The sequence below is a fragment of the Galeopterus variegatus genome, unplaced genomic scaffold (genome assembly GCF_000696425.1).
Source record: "Galeopterus variegatus unplaced genomic scaffold, G_variegatus-3.0.2 Scaffold2133, whole genome shotgun sequence".
NCBI classification, from domain to species: Eukaryota; Metazoa; Chordata; class Mammalia; order Dermoptera; family Cynocephalidae; genus Galeopterus; species Galeopterus variegatus.
In genome coordinates, this window is record NW_007728244.1 from 195,519 (window position 1) to 219,300 (window position 23,782).

General features: G+C 50.7%; 1 protein-coding gene across 1 annotated transcript in view; it reads right to left on the minus strand.

Moving 5' to 3' along the window:
* The window catches only part of ARHGEF18 (Rho/Rac guanine nucleotide exchange factor (GEF) 18), a 26,093-nt gene extending 2,841 nt beyond the window's left edge, over positions 1 to 23,252 (minus strand). Inside the window, exons 1-16 of the mRNA XM_008580614.1 lie at positions 22,711 to 23,252; positions 21,624 to 21,736; positions 21,322 to 21,462; positions 15,132 to 15,382; positions 14,200 to 14,325; positions 12,424 to 12,541; positions 11,327 to 11,575; positions 9,366 to 9,442; positions 6,353 to 6,531; positions 5,417 to 5,505; positions 2,871 to 3,053; positions 1,732 to 1,869; positions 1,281 to 1,411; positions 523 to 579; positions 375 to 422; positions 2 to 268 (exon numbers count right to left, since the gene is read on the minus strand). Of these exons, the coding sequence (XP_008578836.1) occupies positions 2 to 268; positions 375 to 422; positions 523 to 579; positions 1,281 to 1,411; positions 1,732 to 1,869; positions 2,871 to 3,053; positions 5,417 to 5,505; positions 6,353 to 6,531; positions 9,366 to 9,442; positions 11,327 to 11,575; positions 12,424 to 12,541; positions 14,200 to 14,325; positions 15,132 to 15,382; positions 21,322 to 21,462; positions 21,624 to 21,736; positions 22,711 to 23,252 (2,709 nt within the window). The remainder of the gene's footprint in view (position 1; positions 269 to 374; positions 423 to 522; positions 580 to 1,280; positions 1,412 to 1,731; positions 1,870 to 2,870; positions 3,054 to 5,416; positions 5,506 to 6,352; positions 6,532 to 9,365; positions 9,443 to 11,326; positions 11,576 to 12,423; positions 12,542 to 14,199; positions 14,326 to 15,131; positions 15,383 to 21,321; positions 21,463 to 21,623; positions 21,737 to 22,710) is intronic.
* Positions 23,253 to 23,782: the final 530 nt, after the last annotated feature.

A 23,782-nucleotide genomic window follows, 5' to 3' on the forward strand; every position in this document is an offset into this window, starting at 1 on the left:
GCTGGCGCGCCTCGCCCTCGCGCTCCTGCAGCCGCGCGCCCGCGCGCTCCAGCTCCCGGCGCTGCTGCTCGCGTTCGCGCTCCCAGCGCTGCTGCTCCAGCCGCAGCTGGCTCTGCATCTTCTCCACGCCCGCCCGTTCCTCCCGCTGCTTCTCGAAGTTGCGCTGCCGCTCCTGCTCCAGCAGCAGGTTCCCGCGCGTCTGCTTCTCCCGCTCCTGGATGGCTGCCCGCTGCATCTCCACATAGCTGTCCTGCTGGGCGATGACCGCCTGGGGCGCGGCCGGGGTGGGCGGTGAGAACCACACCCTCCTCCTGCCCCTGCCCCCAACGAGGAAAAGGCAGGTGTGGCTGGTCTGCCCCCTCACACCCCTGTACCTGGAGACCGAGGAGTAGCTGGGACAGCGTCTGGATCCGCTGGACAAGCTGGGGGGATATGGAGAGAGAGAGAGAGACGCTGGCTCTTGGCCTAAAGCCGCACAAGGGGGCACACCGCCCCAGAGAGATGGACAAGCCCCGCGCCTACCTCCAACTCCAGGACAGTGGGCGGACGGGGGCCAGACTCTGTGACCGGTGCCTCTACCTGAGAAGAGGACAGTGGCAAGCCACAAAGAGCGTCTAAGGGCCAATCCAATGAGACAGGCCCGCTTATTATTGACAAGACATCCTCTTGGCATAGGCCTAGAGGGCGGGCCACGACCCAGGCCCTAAGTCATCTGACTTTTGTAAACTGGGCGTTTGGAAAATAAGGGCATGGGGTGGCCTTGGAGGTGGGAGGCAGCTGTCGGTGGACCCTTGTATGGCAGACTGGAGGTGAAGCTTGTATGTCAGCTGTGGGCAGAGAGTTGAGTCCAAGCCTCAGAGCCGGCCAGGGGCAGCTGGCCTCAGTTCCAACCCCAAACCTTGGCAAGGTCAGGCAGGCGATGGGCCTCTGGGTCAGCGGGCAGGGATAGCTGGCGAGGCTCTGGCATCTGGCAGGTGTCACCATACTTGCCCTGACTGAAAGCTTGTGGTCCCCTGTACTTGCCCTGGGCCCATCCCCTCCCCTGCCTCCCTTCTGGGTACCTTTTGCCACTCTCAGAGGCAGCAGGAGGAAATCACCTGCCTGCTCATTAATCTGGGTGGACATACTATCACCGACATAAAATGAACGGGATCTGGGATGTTCACCACACAACAGAAAACCTAGATAGGCCAGCAGAGGCTGTGCATATCTGTTAATCAGAATTATGACAACTGGACTGATTGTACTGAGCAAACGAATATCCCAAGGGAGTCACATACCGCCTGCGGTATTTCCTCAGAATCCCCTGGGGTGTCGCTGTCACTGAACTTCAAGCCTGGACTGCTCGCGGGGCCTCGCCAGTCTTGGGGCCTGGGGTCATCGCTGCAGACCTTCTTCTTAAAACTGCCATCTGAGAACCCCAAGCCGGGACCGTGAGGATGCTGAGGGTCCAATGGGGGTCTGTAATCCTCCTCCTCTATCCCCTGCCCACACCCGGGTAGGAAATTCAGGCCAGGCTGCTGCCCACAGACTTGTGCCAAAATGGTGGCACTTGCAGCCCAGAGACCAACAAGAGAGGACAGACTGATCTGGGTGCTGCTGTCAGAACATAACCAACAACACCCAGAGTTCCAGAACATTCCAAGAAACCATCTCAGAGGATGGCTGAGGGGTAGCTCCGAGAAGCCCCCAGCCCTAGGAGTGGGCTGGGAGGCAGGTGGCACCACTTACTCTTGCTGGGGCTGCTGGTACTGTCATAGCCCCCGAAGGTCTCGGCCCTCCGGGGCAGGCATGTGGAGACATCTCCATCTTCCACCTGGCCATTGACACTGCCCAGCTGTCTGCAGATCAGGCTCTGGATGCCCTCAACTGTGGAAAGAGATGGGAGGAAGGCGTCACCCTGCAGGAGAGTGCTGGGGGCATCAGCAAACAGTGGGGCAGCTGAGAACTGAGGCCAGGCAGCTCATAGGGTGGTGGGCATCCCCCGTCCCGTGTCTGAGGTGGGATTTCAGCCCCCATTTCTGTGCACTCCCTTGCTTCAGGCACTGCAACTGGACATGCCAATTTGTGACTGAGAGGCCAGGGGTCACAGGGCAGCCGTGTGGGAGGGGCACCTGCTGCCTTCCAGGCCCTGGACCTGTGGGACGATGACCACACGGGAGGGTGGCACTGGGGGAAGGGCTGTCCACACAAAGCCCTCTAGGACCAAAACCTTTGGCCAGGTGAAAAATGTCTTCGGAGGTCAAGAACAACAGCCACCAGAGAACCAGTGGAGGGACGAGTTAGTGTGGCTGGAGGGAGCAAGACCAACTCCTCTAGTCTCCGCCCTCCTTACTCGTAGGAAAGCTCTGGAGGGCAAGGGCTGTGTCCGAGCTGCCGGGGGCTCAGCACGGTTGGGGCAGAGCGCATGGAGACCCCAGGCCACCTCCCGGCCGGCACCCTCTTCATGGCGGCCGGTGCTCAGCAGCCTCCTTGCACTAGACACTAGATGTGAGGTTCCAGACGCAGGCCCAGGCCCAGCTGGTGGGAGGGCTGCCAGGATGCAAGGGCCTGTCAGATGGCCCTGACTGTGCAAGTGTGCATCTTGATGGGGCTATCATCAGGTCCCACTCTCAGACAGAAGAGGAACCTGTTGAGGGTAGGGAACCCGTCTCAATCCCCAGAGCTCAGGGGGTGTTTGTTGAGTGGGAGAGGAAGTGAGGGCCTGGGACTGGATCGCATCTAAGGACCTTCCGGGTGTAGTAGGCGCAGGTGGGGGTCAGTGCTGCTCCTGTGCCCCACCAGACAGAGCCATGTGCCTGGCCCGGGGTCCCCCGAGGAGCTCACCCATGCAGGACTGCAGCACACGAGGGTGGGGGTGGCTGACTTACTTTCACTCATGGCTGACTTGAGAATCTGCTCCCCCTGCAGGGTTTCAGAAGGGTCCCCTCCTCGGAAGAGGACTCGTGGCTGGGGACTGTCTTCAAGTCCGCTCATCTCGGCCATCTCCAGGTAGATATGCTGCTTCTCCATGAGGCTCTGGGCAATCAGCTGGTCTTTCTGGCTCAGTCGTTCTGCAAAGTGACCGGGGAGGTGGTGGTCAGCCTGGTCAGCCTTCCCTGGGATCTTGTGCCCTGGGCACTGACGTAAGGCTGCGAGGACAGGCACCCCGCTGACCCCGAGCCCCAGAGGAGCAATGCCCTGTCCTGAGGTAGGCTGCTCCCTCCGTCCAACATTCCTGTGAGGCAGGTCAGGGCATGGCCCTGTCTTCTGATTGTCCCTCCCCACCACTCCTGCCTATTATAAAAATCAAACATGGTGGGGTATGGCAGAGGACCGCAATAGGGCAACTCTTTAGTACAGGACAAACCTAAAGCCTTGGAAGACTGAATATTCTAATCTCGAAAGTCTTCCTTTAGGCCTTTGGGTGGTGGTTTTCTCCATTTAACTCCTTATGAGTCTCTGGGTTTCATACTTTTTTTCGCTGCCATGAATGAGACTTATTATCAGATCTTCTCACTGGTGATTGCTAGTATAGATGCTTTCTATCAGTTCCAATAGTTTTTCAGTTGATTCTATCGGATTTTCCCAGGCAAACAATTACGTCACGTGCAAAAAATAATTCTGTCGCCTCCTTCCAAGAATATCTTACTCCTGTTTCTTCCCTTCTTACCCTGGCTGGAACGTCCGAGGTGAGAGTGGGTGGCCCTGCCCACTCCCGACTTTCATGGGAGTGTACCTAATGTTCCCACGGTGAAAGATGAGGTTGGCTTTTGAAAAGGATTTGAGGGCCGGCCCGGTGGTGCACTTGGTAGAGTGCGGCGCTTGGGAGCATGGCGACGCTCCCGCCGAGGGTTCGGATCCCATATAGAGACTGGTCTGTGAGCGGGGTGCGGGCGCGACACCGAGGGTTGCGATCCCGTTACCAGTCACGAAAAAAAACAAAAAGGGGAAAAAAAAAAAAAAAAGGGATTTGAGATGGAAAGGGGTATCTCAATCGCTTAGCTCAGCTGGTTAGACATGCTGTTATAACACCAAAGTCAAGAGCTCAGATCCCTGTGCTGGTCAGCTGTTCCCCTCAACAACCCCCGCATAAGAGAAAATATCTTTCTATTTCTAATGCATTGAGAATCTTGCTGGGAATGAGCAATGAATAAATTTTATTGAATGGCTCTGTGGCATCTATAGTGATGTTCTGATGCAGGGCAAATATTTTAATCACCACCCAGCAGAAACAAGCAGTGAGAATGAGATGAAATGAACACGATGTCAGGATTATACTCTAGGACTCAATGGGATTCTATTTCCCCCCTTTTTTGGGACATTTTTATTAATGATCACCCTTCAACTTAGACTTATTAAAAAAAAAAAATCCTTAAGCCCAAGCACCTCTTCCCACAGACAGAAATAAAACATATGCTACCTGGTTTTCTGTATTTACTGTTTAAATGTTACCTAATTTAAAAATAAACAACACAGCTAATGAAAGGGAAGCGGGGAACTTGATCGTGGCCATCAGGAACTAGGAATTGTTCTTGCTAATGGCCTCACTGAACTCTCTTAGGAATCTGTTAAAAATAGCGGGGAGAACAGATAAGCAAAATAAAGCTCGTCCACACGCTGGAACACTATTCAGCCATGAAAAGGAACAAGGCTCTGACACATGCTACCACGTGGGTGGACCTTGAACACATCATGCTCAGTGACAGATGCCAGACACAAAAGGCCACATAGAGTGTGATTCCATTTATAGAAATGTTCAGAACAGGCAAATTCATGGAGATGGAAAGGGGATTTGGGGTGGCTGGGGGAGGGGAAGGGGGAATGATTGCTAATAGGGAAGGGACTGCTTTCTGGGGTGACAAGAATGTCCTAAAATGAATGTGGTAATAGTTGCGTACCTATGAGTACACTAAAAGCCACTGAGCCAAACACTTGAAATGGGTGGGTTATACGGGATGTGAATTATATCTCAATAATGTGCTTAGCAAAATACAGAGGCGGCAGCCACCAGTCACAAAGTAACACTGGCCCAGGCCAGGCTGGCTCTGGAAGGAGACTGTGGGGGTCTGGGCCCCCGTGTATAGTGCCTGTCTGAACAAGGACGGGATAGTGGCAGTGTGTACAACTGAACAGTCGCGTCTGGAGGGGGCTCTGAGGCCTGAGCTGTACTCTTCCCCTTTCCCACTCCCCCCAGTGGGGCTGTGCAGCCTAGTGAAGCAGCCCTGTTCCCAATGCTCTGCAGAGCTGCGGGACTTGGGACAGCCCACAGCAAAGTGCCTGGTCACTTGGGTGGTGGTTTTCTCCAAGGCCAGTCCCAACAGGACAGAACAGACATGCTGCTGGTGGGCCAGGAGGCCCAGGGCTCGTTGTCTAAGGAGGGCTCTGCGGGGCCGTGGACACATGAGGGACATGCCCGTAATGCTGCCCCCTTTACCTTGAAAGTCCCTGAGTCTCATGGCGCGGGCCTCGACCACCTTCTTTTCCTCGGCCTTGCTGAAGGGCCCTTCCTCCTCATCCGGACAGCTGCAGGGAGAGGGGACAGATGGACAACCAGGCCTCCAGGGCTGGCTGGCCTCTGACAGCGGCTGCCAAGAGTGCCTCAGATTTTGTGAGTCATTTAGCAGGAGAACGGTACAGGAGAGAAGGGGGTGGGGAGAAAAAGAGCCTTTACCCAGCCTCAAAGCAAAGGATGTGACCAGCCAGAGGTTTTAAGTGCCTGGCTGTGACTTGGAGGAGTCTGGTAGTCAGCTTGCTTGCGGGACCTGCTGGGTATGGGAGGCTGCAGACCCAGCAGAGCTGAGGCTGGTGAGTTCTGAGGGAGCTGGAGCTGGCTAAGACACAGGGATGTCCTTCAGGCATTGAGAGAAGGAACAGGTGGCCGGCTGGGCTGGGGGCTGGACCCCCCCACCCCGCCTGTCTGTCCAGTGGGCCAGGAGCCAGACATGGGGAGTAGGGGTCATGGGACTGGGGTCCTCAGCCTGAGGAGGAAGGACAGGATGCCACCAGCTGCTCCAGCAGGTCTGGCCCCAGACCAAGGGCAGGTGGATAGCCCACCATGATAGGCAGAATAGCCTGTGCATGTAGAAAGGTTCAGGTTAGATCTGCATGGCCCCACATCCCCTGGCCAGAGACACCTGGGCCTTTTTTGCATCCAACAGGTTGAGCTGTTGTCAGAAGGAATGGAATAGTGTCACCTGTCCCTTTTAGAGAAGGGGATGGTCAAAGCATCCAGGTGGAATGAGGAAGAGGAACAGCAAAGGGGTCTCTCAGGGCATTCAAGGTCATTGCTGACTGACCGACCAACTGTCCGTCAAAGCCAAGAGCAGAAGGAATACACAGGGAGGGGAGGAAGCCCCCAGCGCCCCCTCACCTCTCCACGGCCCTTCGGATGTGGGACATCCAGGTGTTCCTGTCCTCTTTGGAACTGGTGTAAATCTCATACATCTCGGGCCCTTGCAGGGAGGCGCTGATCAGAAACATGGCTTTTTCTTCGTTGGCCACTTCCCTTACGATGAGCTTTTGTAAAGAGATGATGGGGGGCTTCGAGTCCTGCAAAGGTAGAACGTGGTGGGGAGGTCACCTGCACCCTACTGCATCCAAAGGGCAGTGGGGTCCCGAGTCTCAGGGGAGGAGTCTAGGAGGGGAAGTCCTGCACCCTGTTTCCTTTTTTTTTTGGGGGGGGGTAGCTGGCCAGTATGGGGATCTGAATCCCTTGACCTTTTGTTTCCTTTCAAACAATTCAATGTGAATCTTTTGCCATCAGGGGGGAAAAAAGATGCTAATGCAATGATATCCTAGTATCTTTCTGATGTGTCAATTTCATATGCTTAAATTAAAAAAAAATCAGTAATGCATGTACAACTCTACAAAACTCAAAAGATACAATACTACACAGTATATAGCAATGGATAAATCCTCTTCCAGTCCCTGTGCCATCCAGAGCCAACCAGTATTTCCAGTCTGTTGTACGTCCTTCAAGAGAGAATGTTACAACATCTTAACTGATCATTATGGGATGAACTGTGTCCCCCCCCAAATTCATAGGTGGCAGCCCTAACACCCAGCTCCTCAGAATGGGACTGTATTTGGAGATGGGGCCTTCAAAAAGGGGATTAAGTTAAAATTAGGTCGTTAGCGTGGCCCTAATCCAATATGACTCATGTCCATATAAGAAGAGGAGATTAGGATACAGACACACAGAGACACGACCATGTGAGGACATAGGGAGAAGACGGGATCTACAAGCCAAGGAGAGAGGTCTCAGAAGAGACCAACCCTGCCCACACCTTGATCTCGGACTTCTAGCCTCCAGAATTGTGAGACAATAAATTTCTGTTACTTAAGCTCCCTAGTCTGTGACAGTTTGTTACAGCAAACTGCTACGCTGGTTAAAAGAACACACCAGATTTCCCCAGATCACTGCAGGAAGGAGCAGCTTTCATTTCTGATGTTCCCCATTTCAAATTGCTGCCACCAAACCTACTGGTGTGATGTGACTTTTTATTTCTCCAGAATAAAATTATTCTTCTGGAGTCAAAAAAGTGGAGCTTTCCTTGTGAGCCCTCTTGCTTGACCCAGGAAACCCACTCTCTGGATTTTTTCTCCCCAGGAAACTCACCTAAGGGTGCATGCAAATATTTTGTTATAAGAATGTTTACCGCAGAGTTGTTTTTTATGGACAAATTCAATGTGCCCAACAATAGAGCATTAAACAAATTAAACAAAAATAAAGGATGGTTATAAAATGCAAAAGCAGGCAGCTGTTAAATACCATGCTGAGGAGTAAGATGCACTGAGATGGGGGAAGTTCAAAACACATCGAGTGGGAACAAAGAAACAGGTTATAAAAGAAAATGTATTCTATCACTGGAGACCAAGGGGTCGGCAAACTATGTCCCTGTGCCAAGTCCAGCCCAGTGCCTAACTCTGTAAATAAAGTTTTATTGGCACACAACAGCGCCAATCATTTATGCACTGTCTATGGAGGTTTTCACGATACAATGGCAGTGTTGAGTAATTGTGACAGACACCATGTGGCCTGCAAAGCTGATATGATTAATTATTTGGGTTTTAGCAAAAAAGGCAATTATAGGCCCCTGTAATAGACATATGTCATAAAGATTGGCCTAGCAGACACCCTAAGATAAACCAAGTCTGTGTCTTCAGGTGACAGGACTTCAGATGATTTTTATTTTATTTTTTGTGTTTTTCTTTTTTTTCTTTTTTGGTGGCTGGCTGCTTCAGGGTTTTAAACCCTGGATCTTGGTGATACCTGCACCACTGAGCTAACCGGCCAGCTCCTCCTTTTTGTTTTTCTGAATGATAAAAGTTTCTGAAACAAAGTTACACCCAAATGAATGTGGTCTTGCCTGTCTCTGCATTTTTGGGGGTCTGAGACATGCTACTTTATGTCTTTTCCCCAACCAGAGCCACAGGACGACACAGGAGAGAATCCTGAGCAGGGCTCTCTGATGATGGGAGACGGGCACGCAGGGCCACTCAACACAGCAGATTATCGACGTCGCATCACCCTGCTGTGAGTGCCGGGACAGCTCAGGGTGTGCTGTGGTCAAGGCGGGACAACCATTTGACAGAACAGCTTGAGCCAGTTTGCAGGGGTGAGGGATGGGAGGAATGAGGGTAGGTGGCTGGAAAACTTCTTGAGAAGCCATTTTAAATCTTTGGGCAAGGAACATGATTCTAGAGTTTAGTGACAGAGGCTGCCCTCTTCTCCAGGTGATCTGGAAGCAAAGAGGTTCTTACACCCTGCAGTGGCTGGTGTAAGACCTCCTCGCCATGCAGCAGGTTCTGTCTGTGCTGTTAATGCTTGAAGGATCTGGCGATCGGGTCCTTCGGCCAGCAGGGTAGGAACCTGAGTTCCAGGTGGATGGCCGCCCAAGTCCCAGCTGGGCTTGGCTCCCATGACAAGGCTGCTCTGGGGCCCAGAATATTGGGGTCCACATGGTCACAGCTCACAGAACAATGGCTGCCTAAGTTTGGGTCCTCAGTGACAGAGCCAGAAAGTCCCAGGAAGAAGGGAGGGGTTCTCCTGGCCAGGATTCTGGGGCCCGTGAGGACCCGTAGTAGCTGCCAGAGGAAGAACTACAAAAATGCAAGAGAAACCGAAGCTGGGGAGGATACTGGAGTGGGACGCCAGGCCTTGGACTCTCATCATCAGAAAATTCTACTCCTGCCTGGTTAGAACCTTCTGGGAGCGCCTGGGATGCACAGGGTAACTCACAGGTGAGCTTTCTAGTGGCACTTGCTCTTCCTGTCTTGTCGCTGATGTAGTGCCCTGGCCGCCCCCTCCATGGGCAGCTTCAGAGCAACCCCCCAAGGCCCCAGTGAGCAGAACCCTTGGTTGGAAGAGGCAAGATACATACCACAGAAGCAAAGACATATTTCTGATCCTTTTCTTGTAGCAGCAAAAGCACATCAGTCAATAGGACAGCAAGAACATCTGAAGAGACAGCACAAAAGGGAACATCTTAGATGTCACGCGGCTAGCAGGTGTTGCTGGGCAGCCTGGCAGATGCCGAATCCCCAGGAAGGCTGAGGCACCATGATGCTTCTGCCTGAGCCTAGAGGTTTCCTTTCTACGCCACCCTTTCCACCTGAAACCTTCTGGGTTTCAACACTTAGCACCAGCCAATGGCTGGAGTCTCCTCTTAGATGTTCCTTCAGCACCTCCAGCTCCAAATGTTCAGAGCTAAACCAGGGCTCTCACCCCATGGCCAGGCCACTGTCCTGATGGTCCTCTTTGTCATGAGTTTCTCTGGCACTGACTTCTCAAACGTGAACTGACCCCTCTGATGTCCCCGCTCCTGGATCACCTGGGACCTGAGCCACTGGATGCCTGCATCTGACTCCTGTGTGGCAATGCAGGCCAGGGCTGCTCTCAGTCCTCTTGGGCCCCCACGTCTCGCGTGGTGCCTTGTCCCAGTATGAACGTCCCGCACGGTAAGGCTTTTGCACATAGGTATGAATCCTGAACGGAGTTTCAGCAGAAACACTTGTGTTTCAGGAAGCGTAAATATTACCTTCTTGGGGAGCTGATTCTCAGTACAGTTTCATCTAAACCAGATGCCTGTTCTCCACATAATTCCCTTGCACTGCAGCCTGCTGGCTTCCTTGAAAGCATCTGCTGTGCTGTTAACTATTTGCTTGTTTGTGTAGTTGCTTCTCTCTTTCTGCCCCATTGACTGAAGCCCTAGGAGGGCAGGGGCCAGGTCTTGCCTGATTGGGTGCATTCCCACCACTCAGCTTGGTGCCTGGCAGGCAAAAGGTGCTAAATTTTATCTGTGGAATACACATCTGCTCAAATGACCAATGAACACACGCTGTCATCATCTGGCCACCTCAAGTACCCCTCAAAAGATGCTGATGCCAGTGGATAGGGTGGGATGTTTCTAGAGGCTCAGAAAATGGACAGGATCCTCAGGGATGAGTCCTGAGACCTCTCTGGTCTGGAATGGCAACATGGATTTTGAAAGCAGGGCTTGGAGCACACCCTGGCAATGAGCGGGATGCCCAGGGACACTTACCAACAGTCCTGGTGGCATTTTCTATCCTCACTGGGTCCCTTAAGCAGTTGGATCCACTGCAGGGGACTCGTTATTACATTAGGATTACAACTAAGCTTGTTTGCAACCCTGGGCCTCTGCCAAACCTGGAGTGTCATAAGGCCAATGCCTTGAGTTTCTGTTCAGAAGTGAACAACTATGTGCCCTCCTGGTTTGTACCAGAGAAAGAGGGTGATAATAAGACTACCTGATTTTTGCTATACTCCTGGCTGCCTGTGCTCATTCTGACTCAACATGTGACCTCCCTTCAGCCATGAAGTAACCAGGCTGCAGTAACTCTGTATCAGATGGCACCCACAAATCCAAGATGGTACCACAACTCCAAGATGTGCCACCAATCCAAGATGGCATCCACCACTCCAAGATAGTGCCAACCAATCCAGGATAGCACCCACCACTCCAAGATGGTGCCACCAGCCCAATATGGCATCCACCACTCCAAGATGGTGCCATCAATCCAAATGGTGCAACCAAACCAAGACAGCACCTACCACTACAAGATAGTGCCACCAACACAAGGTGGCACCCACCAATACAAGATGGCATCCACCACTCCCAGATTGTGCCACCAACCCAAGATGGTATCCACCACTCCCAGATGGTGCCACCAACCCAAGATGGCACCCACCACTCTAAGACAGTGCCCACTGATACAATATAGTTATATATTTATAGTTTTAAATATATAAATATATATATATTTATATATTTATACTATTATATATATATAGTTATATATAGTTATATATTGAAAGCTTTACCTTTCAAGCGCCCCGATGTGGTCTTCCAGCACAGTGTGCCCTCCAGGTGGAGCTGCCGCTGCAGCATGTCCTCCTTGCGGAAGGTAAGTCCATTCTTGAGTTTGCTGGAGGACTTCAGGTCCATCTTCCCTGCAATCTCCCTGAAGCGCTGGCCCTTCTCGTACTCGCTGACCTTGGCGTCCACTTGTGAGATGATGTCTTTGATGAGGTTTAGGGCCTGGGTCAGGTCTTCGTAGTCCTCGGTGCCAGCTGCCACACACAGCAGAGTTAGCACTTGTCTCTGTCCGCACTCAAGAACACGACAGAAGTGGGCATACTGCGTGTGGGCGGATGGGATATGTGAGGTGCATTCCCCAAGGCCACTGCTCAGAGAACTCTCAAGAACCACCTCCCTGCTACCACCTCCTGAGATTTAAATGGTTCTCCAAAATAAATACAATAGTGCAGAGTTGAGTTTTCACCCAATCCAAGACACAAAAACTGCCCTGCAAAGCTCTGCTGGCCACTGCTTGGTAAACAAATCCCCCCGTGTCTCCCAGTTCTTCATAAATGATTCCCCCCACCTCCTGTAGTGACCAACAGCTGGCTTCTCCCACTCAAAGGACATGGCTTTCTTGGCAGGGGAATGTGCTTGTTCTGCCATGCCTAATTCCACTGGAGATGTGGCAGGCGTAGTTAGCACTGCCCGGGCCTTGGGGAACTCTTGGCCGGGCTCTGTGCCCTTTCCCCTCTGCCTGCCACGGGTCCAGGCACATCCCTCTCTCAGCCCTACTCATGCGACACAGAGATGTCATCTTTGTGCGTGTCTGGATCACCCAGGAGCGACCTTAATCAGGGCACTGTCTCCTTCCATTCATCCACTCCAGATACTGAATGGGGCTTTTGCGGCCCAGCCTGTGTTAGGAAATGGGGGTATGGCAGGCAAATGAGACTCTGCCCCTGCCTCCATGGTGCTGCCCCGTCTTTAACTCCAGCACTCAGCATAGTGGATTCCAAGGGAATTTATCCAATCTACCGCTAATGTAGGGAGCAGGTGGACACAGCCCCCTGCCCCGCTGCAGCAGCGACGGGCGAGGCTGTGGAGAGTGCTACCCTACCTTCTGTGTTCTGAATGATGCGTTCTACCAGCACTGGGTACTTGGTGATACGCTGAGTAACCAGAAGAATACACTCCTGCACACCAAGCCGCCTCACGATGGAAAAGTGGCCGATTTTCTAGGAAATGGAAAACAAAACCAGGTTGTATGAACATCTTGTCTCTTGCTGGATCAGTTCACGATTGGTTACCAAGGCTGGGTGGGGCCACCTCCTTTTCTGGCTCACTAGGACTTTTTCTTGGCTGCTTTGGAAGAGACACACACTGGATACCTGAAAGCAGGAATAACCTGCTGTCTGCAGAAAGGCCACGGAAACAAAGGCAGACTTGCCTTGGTGTGAACAAGGGCCCCTGCAAAACCTATTAAGAACGAGAACCGATGGGGAGAGGGGGTTATGGACATCACCTGCCGAGCCATTCAATACGTGCACGCTCATGCACACCGAAGACGCTAACCCTCACCAACGGCTGTCATTCCAGAACCCTCTGCAGCTAGACTGGGCATGTGCCTTCCAAACTGGTTCCCTGGTGGCTTCTGATGCACACCTCTGGTTGAGAACCAAAGAAGCGGTCACTCCCTGGTGGGAGCCTGAGCAGCTTCCTGCATTCTGCGAGCACAACACACGCTCTGCTGGTGGTCTCCCCTGCTCTCGTGTGTGTGTTAGGAAGGCCAGCGGTCACAAGGAGCCACTTCTTAAGAGGACCAGAGAGTCACTGTGAGATCTGCGAGAGTCCATGGATGAAGGTTTCATCAGAAACCCCTGCACCACCATTTTCTAGGTGTTTCCAGCGCAGGCCAGCCCATTCCAACTCCGCTGTTTATTACTGGATGAACCGTGGCCCCAAAGTGATTCTTCCCCTTTTGCATCTATCTACTGTGATGATGTGGAACCAAATTTCAACACATGACATTCTTTTTTTGGCAGTTGGCTGGTACAGGGATCCAAACCCTAGACCTTGGTGTTACCAACGTTGTGCTCTATCCAACTGAACCAACCAGCCAGCCCATGCCATTCTTAACTTCAGACCATTAGCCATCAAATGTCACATCAGAACAAAGTCCTGACCAGTCACAGATGACAGAACTGTTTTGGGATCAAGTGTGCTTAGGGCCACTGGAGAGGTGAACGCTGATGGAACCTAGTGGCCTTAACCCGAGTGCCGTTTCCAGGGGGCAGGGACAAACAGGGACCACCGTTTAGAGTAATGGCCCCTACAACAGCCAGAGCCTCCAAAAGTAGAACAGGGTGGCTCTGGAGGGGTGGCTCCTTGAAATGACCCTTGTGTTACCCAAACAATCTGAGGAGTGACGGTCAGCAGATTCCACACCAGGGCCCTGTAGGGGCATCTTGCGGCCGCCCTGGCATGGCAAGAAGAAAGCCTCAGATATGCTTGCTTTTGCTTCACACCTCAAGATCCTCCGTAAGATTTCACTGATGTGTTCTGAATGGGTTTGTGGTTAAAAACCAAACCAAACCACGGAAATCACTGCTTTATAACTGGCATCTTACAATTCCCAAATCCCAAGCCTCAATAGTTCTGTGGGGAAAACCTACAGCAAAAAAGGTTCTTAATTTTTTTTTTTTTAAAAGATGGCCGGTAAGGGGATCTCAACCCTTGGCTTGGTGTTGTCAGCACCACGCTCAGCCAGCGAGCGAACTGGCCATCCCTATATGGGATCCGAACTTTTGGCCTTGCTGTTATCGGCACCGCACTCTCCTAAGTGAGCCACGGGCCGGCCCTTAAGTTCTTAATTAAAAAAAAATTTTTTTTTCACCTTGATCAGGTTTTGAAATTTCTTGTTCTGCTGCAGCAGTGACTTGTAATGACTGACTGCGTCGTTGTGGCCACTGCAGAACACGCCATACTTTTCTTTCATCCTCTCCCCATTTTCACCTGAAAACTAAGGCGAAAGAGAACGGAAATGTTACTAAGAGAAAACATGAAAATTGCCAACGTATATTTTCATCTAGTTCATCTGATTCTGCTAAAATAAATATTGGATTTATCTGTGACTTCATTGTTGTTTTTTTTTTGGTGGCTGGCTGGTGTGGGGATCTGAACCTCTGACTTTGGTGTTAGCAGCACTGTGCTCTAACCAATGGAGATAACTGGCCAGCCCCTGCACTTGCACTTTCCAACACATCCCCAAACAGGGAAATGGCTCACCAGGGGGTGTCTAATTATGAGGTATGATAGAGGAAAAATGAGAAAACTTTCTGCTTCGGGGCTTTGCTACATTACAGCTGTAAAGCTTCCTGAGATCCAGGAAGAAAAAAAAAATAAATCTAAGCCAAAGAATGTCAGAAACATGAAAAAGCAAAAGGAGAATTCTTCTAACTAACTGGCCCAGGGTGCTTCGAGCCAGCAATCGTGGTGTAGGCTCAGGAGTGATTGTTCCGGGTCAACACCCTGATCATGGCTAACTCTAGCCCACAGGCATGCTTCTGACAGTCAAAAACACAGTGGTCAGAACCTCAAAATAAAACCAAACAACCACACAACACCGCACAGTGTTCATGTACCACTTAAGCCTCTGTGTTTCTAGAATATGCCCTGCAGGCCCAGCTGTCGGGGGCCTGTACTGCGTATCCTATGGGGGAGAGGCGCCTGACAAACCACAGCCATTTTTTGTTTTCTTATTATTGTAAGGAACAGAGATGGGGCAGGGGCTTCAAAGAGTGTTCAGATGAACATGGGCATGCCCACCTGCTGCACCAGGAGGTCCCCGATCTTCTGGATGATGTAATTCCGGTCGCTGCCCTCCTCCAGGGACTCTAGGCGGCGCTCCTTGAGCCGAGAGAGGAAGTGGCCATGCATCTCCAGCAGGTCATCGGCGCACGGGAAGAGGTGGCTGATGGCCTCGCTGCTGAATTGCAGCTCCTCCTGCAGGGCCCTGGAGTACACCTTCAGCATGATCTTGAGTGTCCGCACGTGGTGGACCTCTGTCTGGATCAGCTCTGCAGAGACACAGACGGCAGGACTTAGCCCCGCCAGCCCTACCACTCGTGAGTACTGCCTGCCCTTCGTTTGCTGGGCTGGCTTCTGAAAGTTCTCTGCCTAAGTCCTTACCCTTGGGGTCTTTTGTACCACCCAGGACGTCTATCCGGGCTTCCTGTCCTCCACAGCCCAGTGCTGTGGGGGTCCCAGCCTACAGGGACAGTGAAAGGAGAGGACCCAGGATGTATTGTGCGCTGGGGCCTTAACATTGCAGGAGGGTTTTCTTTTCTTTTTTTTTTCCTTTAGTGGCTGGCCAGTACAGGGATTAAACCCTGGACCTTGATGTTATCAGCACCACACTCTAACCAACAGAGCTATATGGCCAGCCCCATAGGACAGTTTTCTGCCTGAAGTCAACTGAAGACATTTCAAGGCTGTTTTAAGCAAGAAGACTGTTCTAATGAACACCACTCCTGGGGACATAAAACTCACAAGTGTGTGTCTGTGATCTGACCCAGACTGCAATGGACTGGATGTCTGTGCCCCCCACAAATTCATATATCAAAATCCTGACCCCCAAGGTGATGGCATTAGCAGGTGGGGCCTTTGGGAGGTGATTAGGTCAGGAGGGTGGAGCCCTCATGAATGGGATTAGATTTCTTATAAAAAACACCCAGAGAGACTCCTACCACGTGAGGACACAGCAAGAAGGTGACTCATGAACCAGCGAGTGGACCCTCACAAGACACTGAATCTGCCAATGCCCTGATCTTAGACTTTCCAGCCTCAAGAGCTGTGAGAAATAAATTCATGTTGTTTATAAGCCACCAAGTCTATGGTACTTTGTGACAGCAGCTGGAATGGTCTAAGACAGACTATAACTGATGAAAAAGTAGAGCTCAAGTGGGGATTTGGATTCACTGTTACAGGTGGAGAAAGACTGGATTTTGTGCTGGAGCTTATCTGCTCTTCAGGTCAAGGCTGTGAAGCTGTTAGAGATAAAACAAAAGTCAAGGCAGGGGTATGGACCTGGAGTTGGTGGACGGGTTTCCAGAACTCAGGCACCACTGTTGTGGGTTGAACTCTGTCCTTCAAAAAGATGCCTGGAAGTCCTAAACCCTGGGACCTATGAATGGGACCTTATTTGGAAAGAGGGTCTTTACAGATGGAATCAAGTTAAGATGAGGTCACCTTGGATTATGATGTGCCCTAATCCAATGACTGGTGTCCTTATAGGAAAAGGGATATTTGAACACAGAGACTGGAGTCATGCATCTACAAGTCAAGGGACATCAAGGTTGCCGGCCACCACTAGAAGCTGGAAGGGGCAAGAAAGATTCTCCCCCAGAGCCTTCAGAGGGTGCATGGCCCATCTGACACTTTGATTTTGCTCTTTTAGCCTCCAGAGCAGTGACAAAATAAATGTCTGTTGTTTTCAGCCCCCAGATTTGTGGTGCTTTGTTATGGGAACCCTAGAAAGCTAATACGGACACTGAATAGGCCTGCACAATTCTGTGTGTATGTGGGTGCTTTCCCCTGAGCAGAGGGCCCTCAGTGGTCATCAGATTGACAAAGGCATGGCCCCCCAAAATTCAAGAATTATAACAGATCAAAGAGGGATAAGAGCTGGGCCCGTTAGCTCAGTTGGGTAGAATGTGGTGCTGATAACACCAAGGTCCAGGATTCGGATCCCCATACCTGCCAGCTGCCAAAAAACAAAGCAAAACAAAACAAACAGCTTTACTGAGATATTCACATACCACACAACACACTCTCTTCTAGCATGTAACGCGGTGGTCTTTAGTATATTCACAGAGCGGTGCAACTATCACCTCTATCTAATTCCAGAACATTTCTGTCACCTTGATGGATCTTCTTGGATCCATCAGCAGTCACTCTTTATTCTCTGTTCCCCCTTGCGACCACTATTTTGCTTTTTGTCTCCATTTTGAACATTTCATATCAATAGAATCATACAATATATATAGCTTTTTGTGACAGGCTTCTTTCACTTATCACAGTGTCCTCAAGGTTCATCCATGTTGCAGCATTAGAGCCTTCAGACAGTGCATGGCCCTGCTGACACTTTGATTTCATTGTTGTAGTATCAGAATTTCCCTTTTTAAGCTAATTTTTCATTATATGGATGAACCACATAATGTTTATTGCTCATCTGTCTACAGACACCTGGGCTGCTTCTACCTTTCGGCTGCTGTGAATCGTCTGCTGTCAACATTCTTGGGAGTGGCCTGGGTCATACTGCCTGGTTTGTTTAGGCGAGAAACTTGGACTGGAGTTTCTGGGGTACATGTCCCCACTTCTCCTCCCTGTGCTGTTTCTCTTTACCACATCCCTCCTAGAGGAGTGATTTATTCCTGATGGTCTCTACCAGATAGTGACTTCACAAATGGGTAGACTCGGGTGACTCTGGACAAGTCACTTAATTTCCTCATTTCCTCAACTTAATAACAAGAGAATCAAAACTCCTCCAAAAGCAGTAAGACACGGTATCATCAGCTTTTACCTTGCAGCAAGGAAGGGTTTTGCAACTACGATTCAAAATCCACACAAACCGTACAAGAAAATGCTGCAAAGTCAGATGATGTAAATAGCCCGTATCACTGTGTGGCAAAAATCTACCATAAGCAAAGCTGAGGGACAAAACACAAACTGGGAAAAATACTTGTAGTTCACATCCAGACAAAAAGCTGACTCTCCTACTCATTAAGATCTCTTAAATATGACTAGGAAGAAGGTGTATATGCAAGAAGAAAAATGGGCGAATGGCGTGAACAGAAAAAGAAACCCCAATGACTTAAACATCCAAGACATTCGGTGCAGTCCATAAAAGAAAGGAAAATTCTATCCAGATTAAGATGCCTTTTCACCTACTTTTCTGGCAAGGACCCAGCTGCTGGCCCATCCACAGAGGCATGGAGAGTCTCACACAGTGCTTCTGGGACCGTGGATCGACCATACAACCCCTCTGGAGGGCGAACTGGCAATATCGATCAAGACTCCAAACATGCATGCCTTGTGGCTCGGCAATCCCATTTCCAGGAGGTGACCCTACAGATAACTCTACAGACACATCACACAGGAGAAATCTTGCACTTCTAAGGCTACTACTTGCAAAATTGTTTCCTGCAGCAAGAGATAAAACACACATACACAGGGACGCCGGGGCAGCCAGTAACCGCACTGTCTTTGTGGGATCACCTCTAAGACTGGGGCTAAGTAAGAAAAGAAAGCAAAGGATAGAGCAATATAGATACTGTTGTACCTTCTGTATAAAAAAGGAGAAAAAAGAAACTCTGGAAGGAGTCAAAATAAACAACCACTGGTGACCTCTTGGAGGCACAGGACATGCACAGACTGGGGACGAGGGCATGAGGATGATTTTTCAGTGAATATTTTCAAATGTTTTAAAATTTTAAGCTCTAGGGTTTGATCCCTGTACCAGCCAGCTGCCAGACAAACAAAAAGCTAAAATTTTAAGCCATGTGAACTTTTCTTTTTCTAAGCTTTTTGAATATTTTAACACCATACAACATTATGTTTAAAGAATCATTCAAAAGCTGAGTGCTTTAACTGAGTATTCGAATTCCTGGGAAATTTTATTCTAAGAAAATCAAATCAAAAAACTAAAGAAAAGGGCTGGCTGGTTAGCTCAGTTGCTTAGAGTGTGGTGTTGATAACACCAAGGTCGAGGGTTCAGATCCCTGTACTGGCCAGCTGCCAAACAAAAAAAAAAAAAAAGAGAGAGAGAGAGAGAGTGAGAGAGAGAGATTTTGCAGGGCTGTCTTTAATAATGGCCTAAAAAGTTCACCACGTTTAGTACACCATTGTTTATACAGACTGAGTATCCCTTATCTGAAATGCTTGGGACCAGAAGTGTTCTGGATTTTGGATTTTTTTTGGATTTTGCAATATCTGCATTATACTTACCAGTTGAGCATCTCTAATCTAATCTCTAATCCAAAATGCTCCAGTGAGTATTTGTTTTGAATGTCGTGTTCGTGCTCAAAAAGTTTTGGATTTTGGAGCATTTTGGATTGCAGATTTCTGAATTAGGGATGCTCATCCTGTAAGGCCTAAAGAGTCAAAATGACCCGAATGTCAATTGCCAGGGAAAAATAACTTCTGTACTCAACCAGCATGAGAAACAGTGAAGGAGGATTAGAAGTAACACTGGGAAAGAGCCCCGTGAGGTAAAAAGTGTCAACATCAAGTGCGAGCCCTTTCTGGGTGTTTCATCCCATCAACTATAACACAGCCATTTAAAACGGCAATTTCAAAAGATTAGATAAGATTTCCAGTGCTCCCATCTCCCAAGATGCTTCTTTGGCTAGTATGGGGATCCAAACCCTTGACCTTGGTGTTATAACACCGTTTGCTAACCAACTGAGCTAAATGGCCAGCCACAAGACCCTTCTATCTGATCAATGAAGCTACTCCCACACACTGGGCTCTCCCACAGGCAGAATTCCTCAAAGAGCAGGGGGACACGTCACAGCAAAAATTTACACGTGGGTAATGCTGATGCTACACAGGCCACATATGGGCAAGGCCTTCAGATGAGGGAGGGGATGCTGTGGGTGGGGTGGGGGTGGCAGCAAGGATCTCAGGAGGGGAGGGAGCAGGAACGGGAAGGGGGAGGGGTGGGTGAAGAGTGTGATTCTGGCTCCCCTGGGCTGGTGTTGGGAACTGTTCGTTCTCAACGGTGCCAAGCCCAGGGCCAACATCTGCAGGGAACTGGGAGCCATTTGTAGGGACCCGGGGGGGGGTGACATTGTGACAAATGGCTTCCACATTCCCTGAGGGGAGGCATCCATTCAGGTCCTCTTCCTCGAAGACACCCCAACCTACCCTGGCCTGGGCAGAGCTCAGTGTGCCAGATGCAGGAGAGAGCGGGTGCGGTAGACGCCATCGAGCAGGGTCTGGGGATCCCAGGACCAGAATGATCATGTGGGGTGGAAAGGGAACATGCTTCTATACCAGGTCCTCTCCCAGAACACTGACAGGGCACAGAAAAACGCCTCCCCAAGGAGAATCGTAGGTGGCATGAGAACAATAACTACTGTTGTTACCTTGGGCAAGTCACACTATTCTGAGCTTGGTCACCCAGCTGGGGGGGGGTGTTGGGGGCCTGAAGGGACCCATGTGGGAGCACAGGGAGGGTTGCCCACCATGAAGCTTGTGCTATGACCATGTCCTGAGAGAGGGGCATGCCTCCAAGAGGCCCCAATTACAGCTATGCCCAAGCCTGTCTGGTGGTCACTAAGGGATAGCTGGGATGGGACCGGGGTGGTCTTTTCTCCCAGAGTCACTGCTATAGACTGAATGCTTTTGTCCCTCCAGAATTTATATGCTGAAACCTAATCCCGCATTTGATGGCATTAGGAGGTGGGGCCTTTGGGAGGTAATTAGGTCATGAGGGTGGAGCCCTTAGGGATGGGATTAGTGTCCTTATAAAAGAAACCCAGGGAGTTCCCTTGCCCCTTCTACATGAGGAAGGCACCATCTATGAACCAAGAAACAGACCCTCACTGGACACCAAATCTGCCAGAGCCTTGATCTTGGACTTCCCAGCCTCTAGAACTGTGAGCAATAAAATTCTCTTGTTTATAAGCCACCCAGTCTATGACATTCTGTGAAAGCAGCCCCAGCAGACTAAGGTAGTCACCAACAAGGTAAGTATGAGTCAGACCCGGGCATCTGGCCAGGCTCATCCACAGGGACCTCTTGTGACAAAGTCCTCCCCAGCCATCCTTCCCTGGACTGGAAGGCAGGGCTGCCCTGGGGGGAGTGGGCAGAGCAGGCAACACAGTCTCAGGGGAGGACAGCTGTGGAACTCAGACTCCCACATGGAATTAAAGAAAAAAAAAAAAAAGACAAACAGAAAGAAAAGAATTAAGTAGAGTGCTGCCATGGCAGCACAGAGCTCTGGACTTTTTACCATAAAGGACATCCTGTCTTTTCACAACCTCCTTCTTTTGTTTCTTGGCATAGGCCAAGTCCACAGCCAGGCTCCAGGACTCAGCCTCGAATTCGTGGGCGTCTGATTCGATCTCGCTCCTCAGTGAGGCAGTGTAGGGGTCTGTGGGAAAGACAAGGGGCTGCTACTGGGGGCCTGGAGCTGGCTGGCTCCCAGCCACCCCACCCTGTGTCCTTGCCGGAGACACACCGATGTGGGGCCCGGCACTTCCCAGTATGGATGGGGACCCTGTGACATGTGCCAGGGAATCGAGATGACCATACCTTCTACAAAAATGGACTCAGCATTCGAAGATGCAAGCGAAAGAGAGTCATCAGCTGCCGGCTTAAATTTCACAAATACAGAGTCAGCTTCGTCCATCTCTCCTGTGACTGGTCTAAGTAGAAATAACAAAAACAATTATTTCAAAATATTGAGTTACACACACACACACCCTGTTTTACGAAGGTAAATCAGATTGTCAGTCCATCTGATTAGGTACTATCTGAGAACTTTCCAGATTTCAATATAAGTCTCAGCTTCGTCACAGATTATTTTTTAAAAATTAGGAGACCCGGGCCGGCCCGGTGGCACACTGCTACAGTGCGCTGCTTGGGAAGCGCGGCGGCGCTCCTGCCGAGGGTTCGGATCCCACATACAGACCGGTTCCCGCTCGCTGGCTGAGCGAGGTGCGGGCGCAACACCGAGGGTTGCGATCCCGTTGCCGGACACGAAAAAAGACAAAAAGGAAAAAAAAAATTAGGAGACTGTCAGTGTGATAGCAGGACGTCTTCCATTATGACTAACTTTAACGTTCAGGTATGTTCTAAGGGGGCGTGGACCACGGGCCTCCTTTACTGGCCATCGGTGCCCACTGGAGCCCCTGAAATTCTTTCTACCAGGACTTAGGTGGCTCCTTTCTACCAACTCATAAAAGGACCGCTGCAAATACATTAGGTTCTAGCATCTCTTTCCACACTTCTGGATGCAAAACTGGGGGGGCCTCCTCAAATCCTGTAAACCCAGGTAAGGTGTAGATAATGGGTTGCTAACCCCATGCTACCCTCGGTAGGACTTCTGGCATCTTTGTGAGTACAGTAGGGAGCCCTGACTGCGGTACAGGTACAAGGATTCAGCAAAGTGGCTCCACCAGCGGCCAAATACACCCGGCGACACATTGTTTTTGAAAGAAGAAAAGGCATGAATCTTGGAAGCAGGTGTTAATGGGAATTTCGCTGCCTGGCATGGGGGCTGCTGAGCTGCTTGACACAGACCTAAGTAAGGGGTTGCACAGCCTCCCCATGGGATGCCACCTACTGCTGCTCTAGCCCGTCATCTGCACCTGACAACCAAGAGGGGACCCCGGCTTACCTGAGTCGCGTCCCAGTTCCAGCTGGGCTCAGTGTTGGCTGGGGACCCCCTTTCTGAGAGACCGTCATGCCGACATTCCTGGGCGGGGCCGGGCTGCCATCGGCCAAGAGGGTGCTCCGGGAGTGCTCCTTCAGTGAGGCTGCGACAGAGGTAAAGACAGAGTTGGTGCTCAGAAAGTGGGCAGGGTAGCGCAGGTCGCCTGTCCGGAAGCCCCGCTCCGACTGCGGCCGCAGCACGGACAGGACCTTGGAGGTCAACAGCTCATTATCTAAGAAGACGTTCTCGCTCCATTTGCTGGGGAAAGAGCTGTAGCAGGACAGCTCGGGGCAGCCAGGCAGTGCGCTGTGTCTGTCACCGCTTTTGGAATGTGTGTTCCCCATGTTCGAGCTCAGGGCTCCCACACCCGGCGCGGTGCCAGGCTGGGCTGTGCCGTTTTTATGCCTCGGCGGGATCCTTCTAGAAAACAGAGCTGCGTCCTCCCTTGCTGTATTGGCTGAAGCAGCAGGTCTGGAGGGCAGGAAATTGGTCCCCACTGTGACCATTTAGTGTGGAAATTGCACAGCATTTTCTCCTTTCTGTGCTGTGCAAACAGAACAGAAAAAACCCTCTACACTCCTCTCGGTCTTGGCAGGGGGTAAGAAGCAGAGAGCAGTTTGAGTTCGCTGTAAATAATCTGAGCTTGTGAGATGGGAGTTCTGCGCTTGGTGTAGTTCGTGCCCACATCGCGTGAACGATGATAATTAATCTGAGACCCAGAGACCACAAGACATGATGTGTAGCTGCCCCACTCATTGACACTGGATAGAACTTGACTGTCAAAGTGGACGAGAGGCTGAGATTCTATTTTATGCAGTGACTGTGAACCAACCGTACATGCAACAGGGACTCCAATGGGTTGTTTACACCCATCTGCTCGTGAATTTAAGGGTTTGGATTGTAGGGTACGTATACCCACAGATAGCCTTCCTATCGACAGAAAGATGCAACCATTAATGAAAACTCAGCGGTCATCAGGTAGAGTTTTCCCCTCCTATTTGACCAGCTAACCATTTAGTTCAAACCTAGCTGAGAT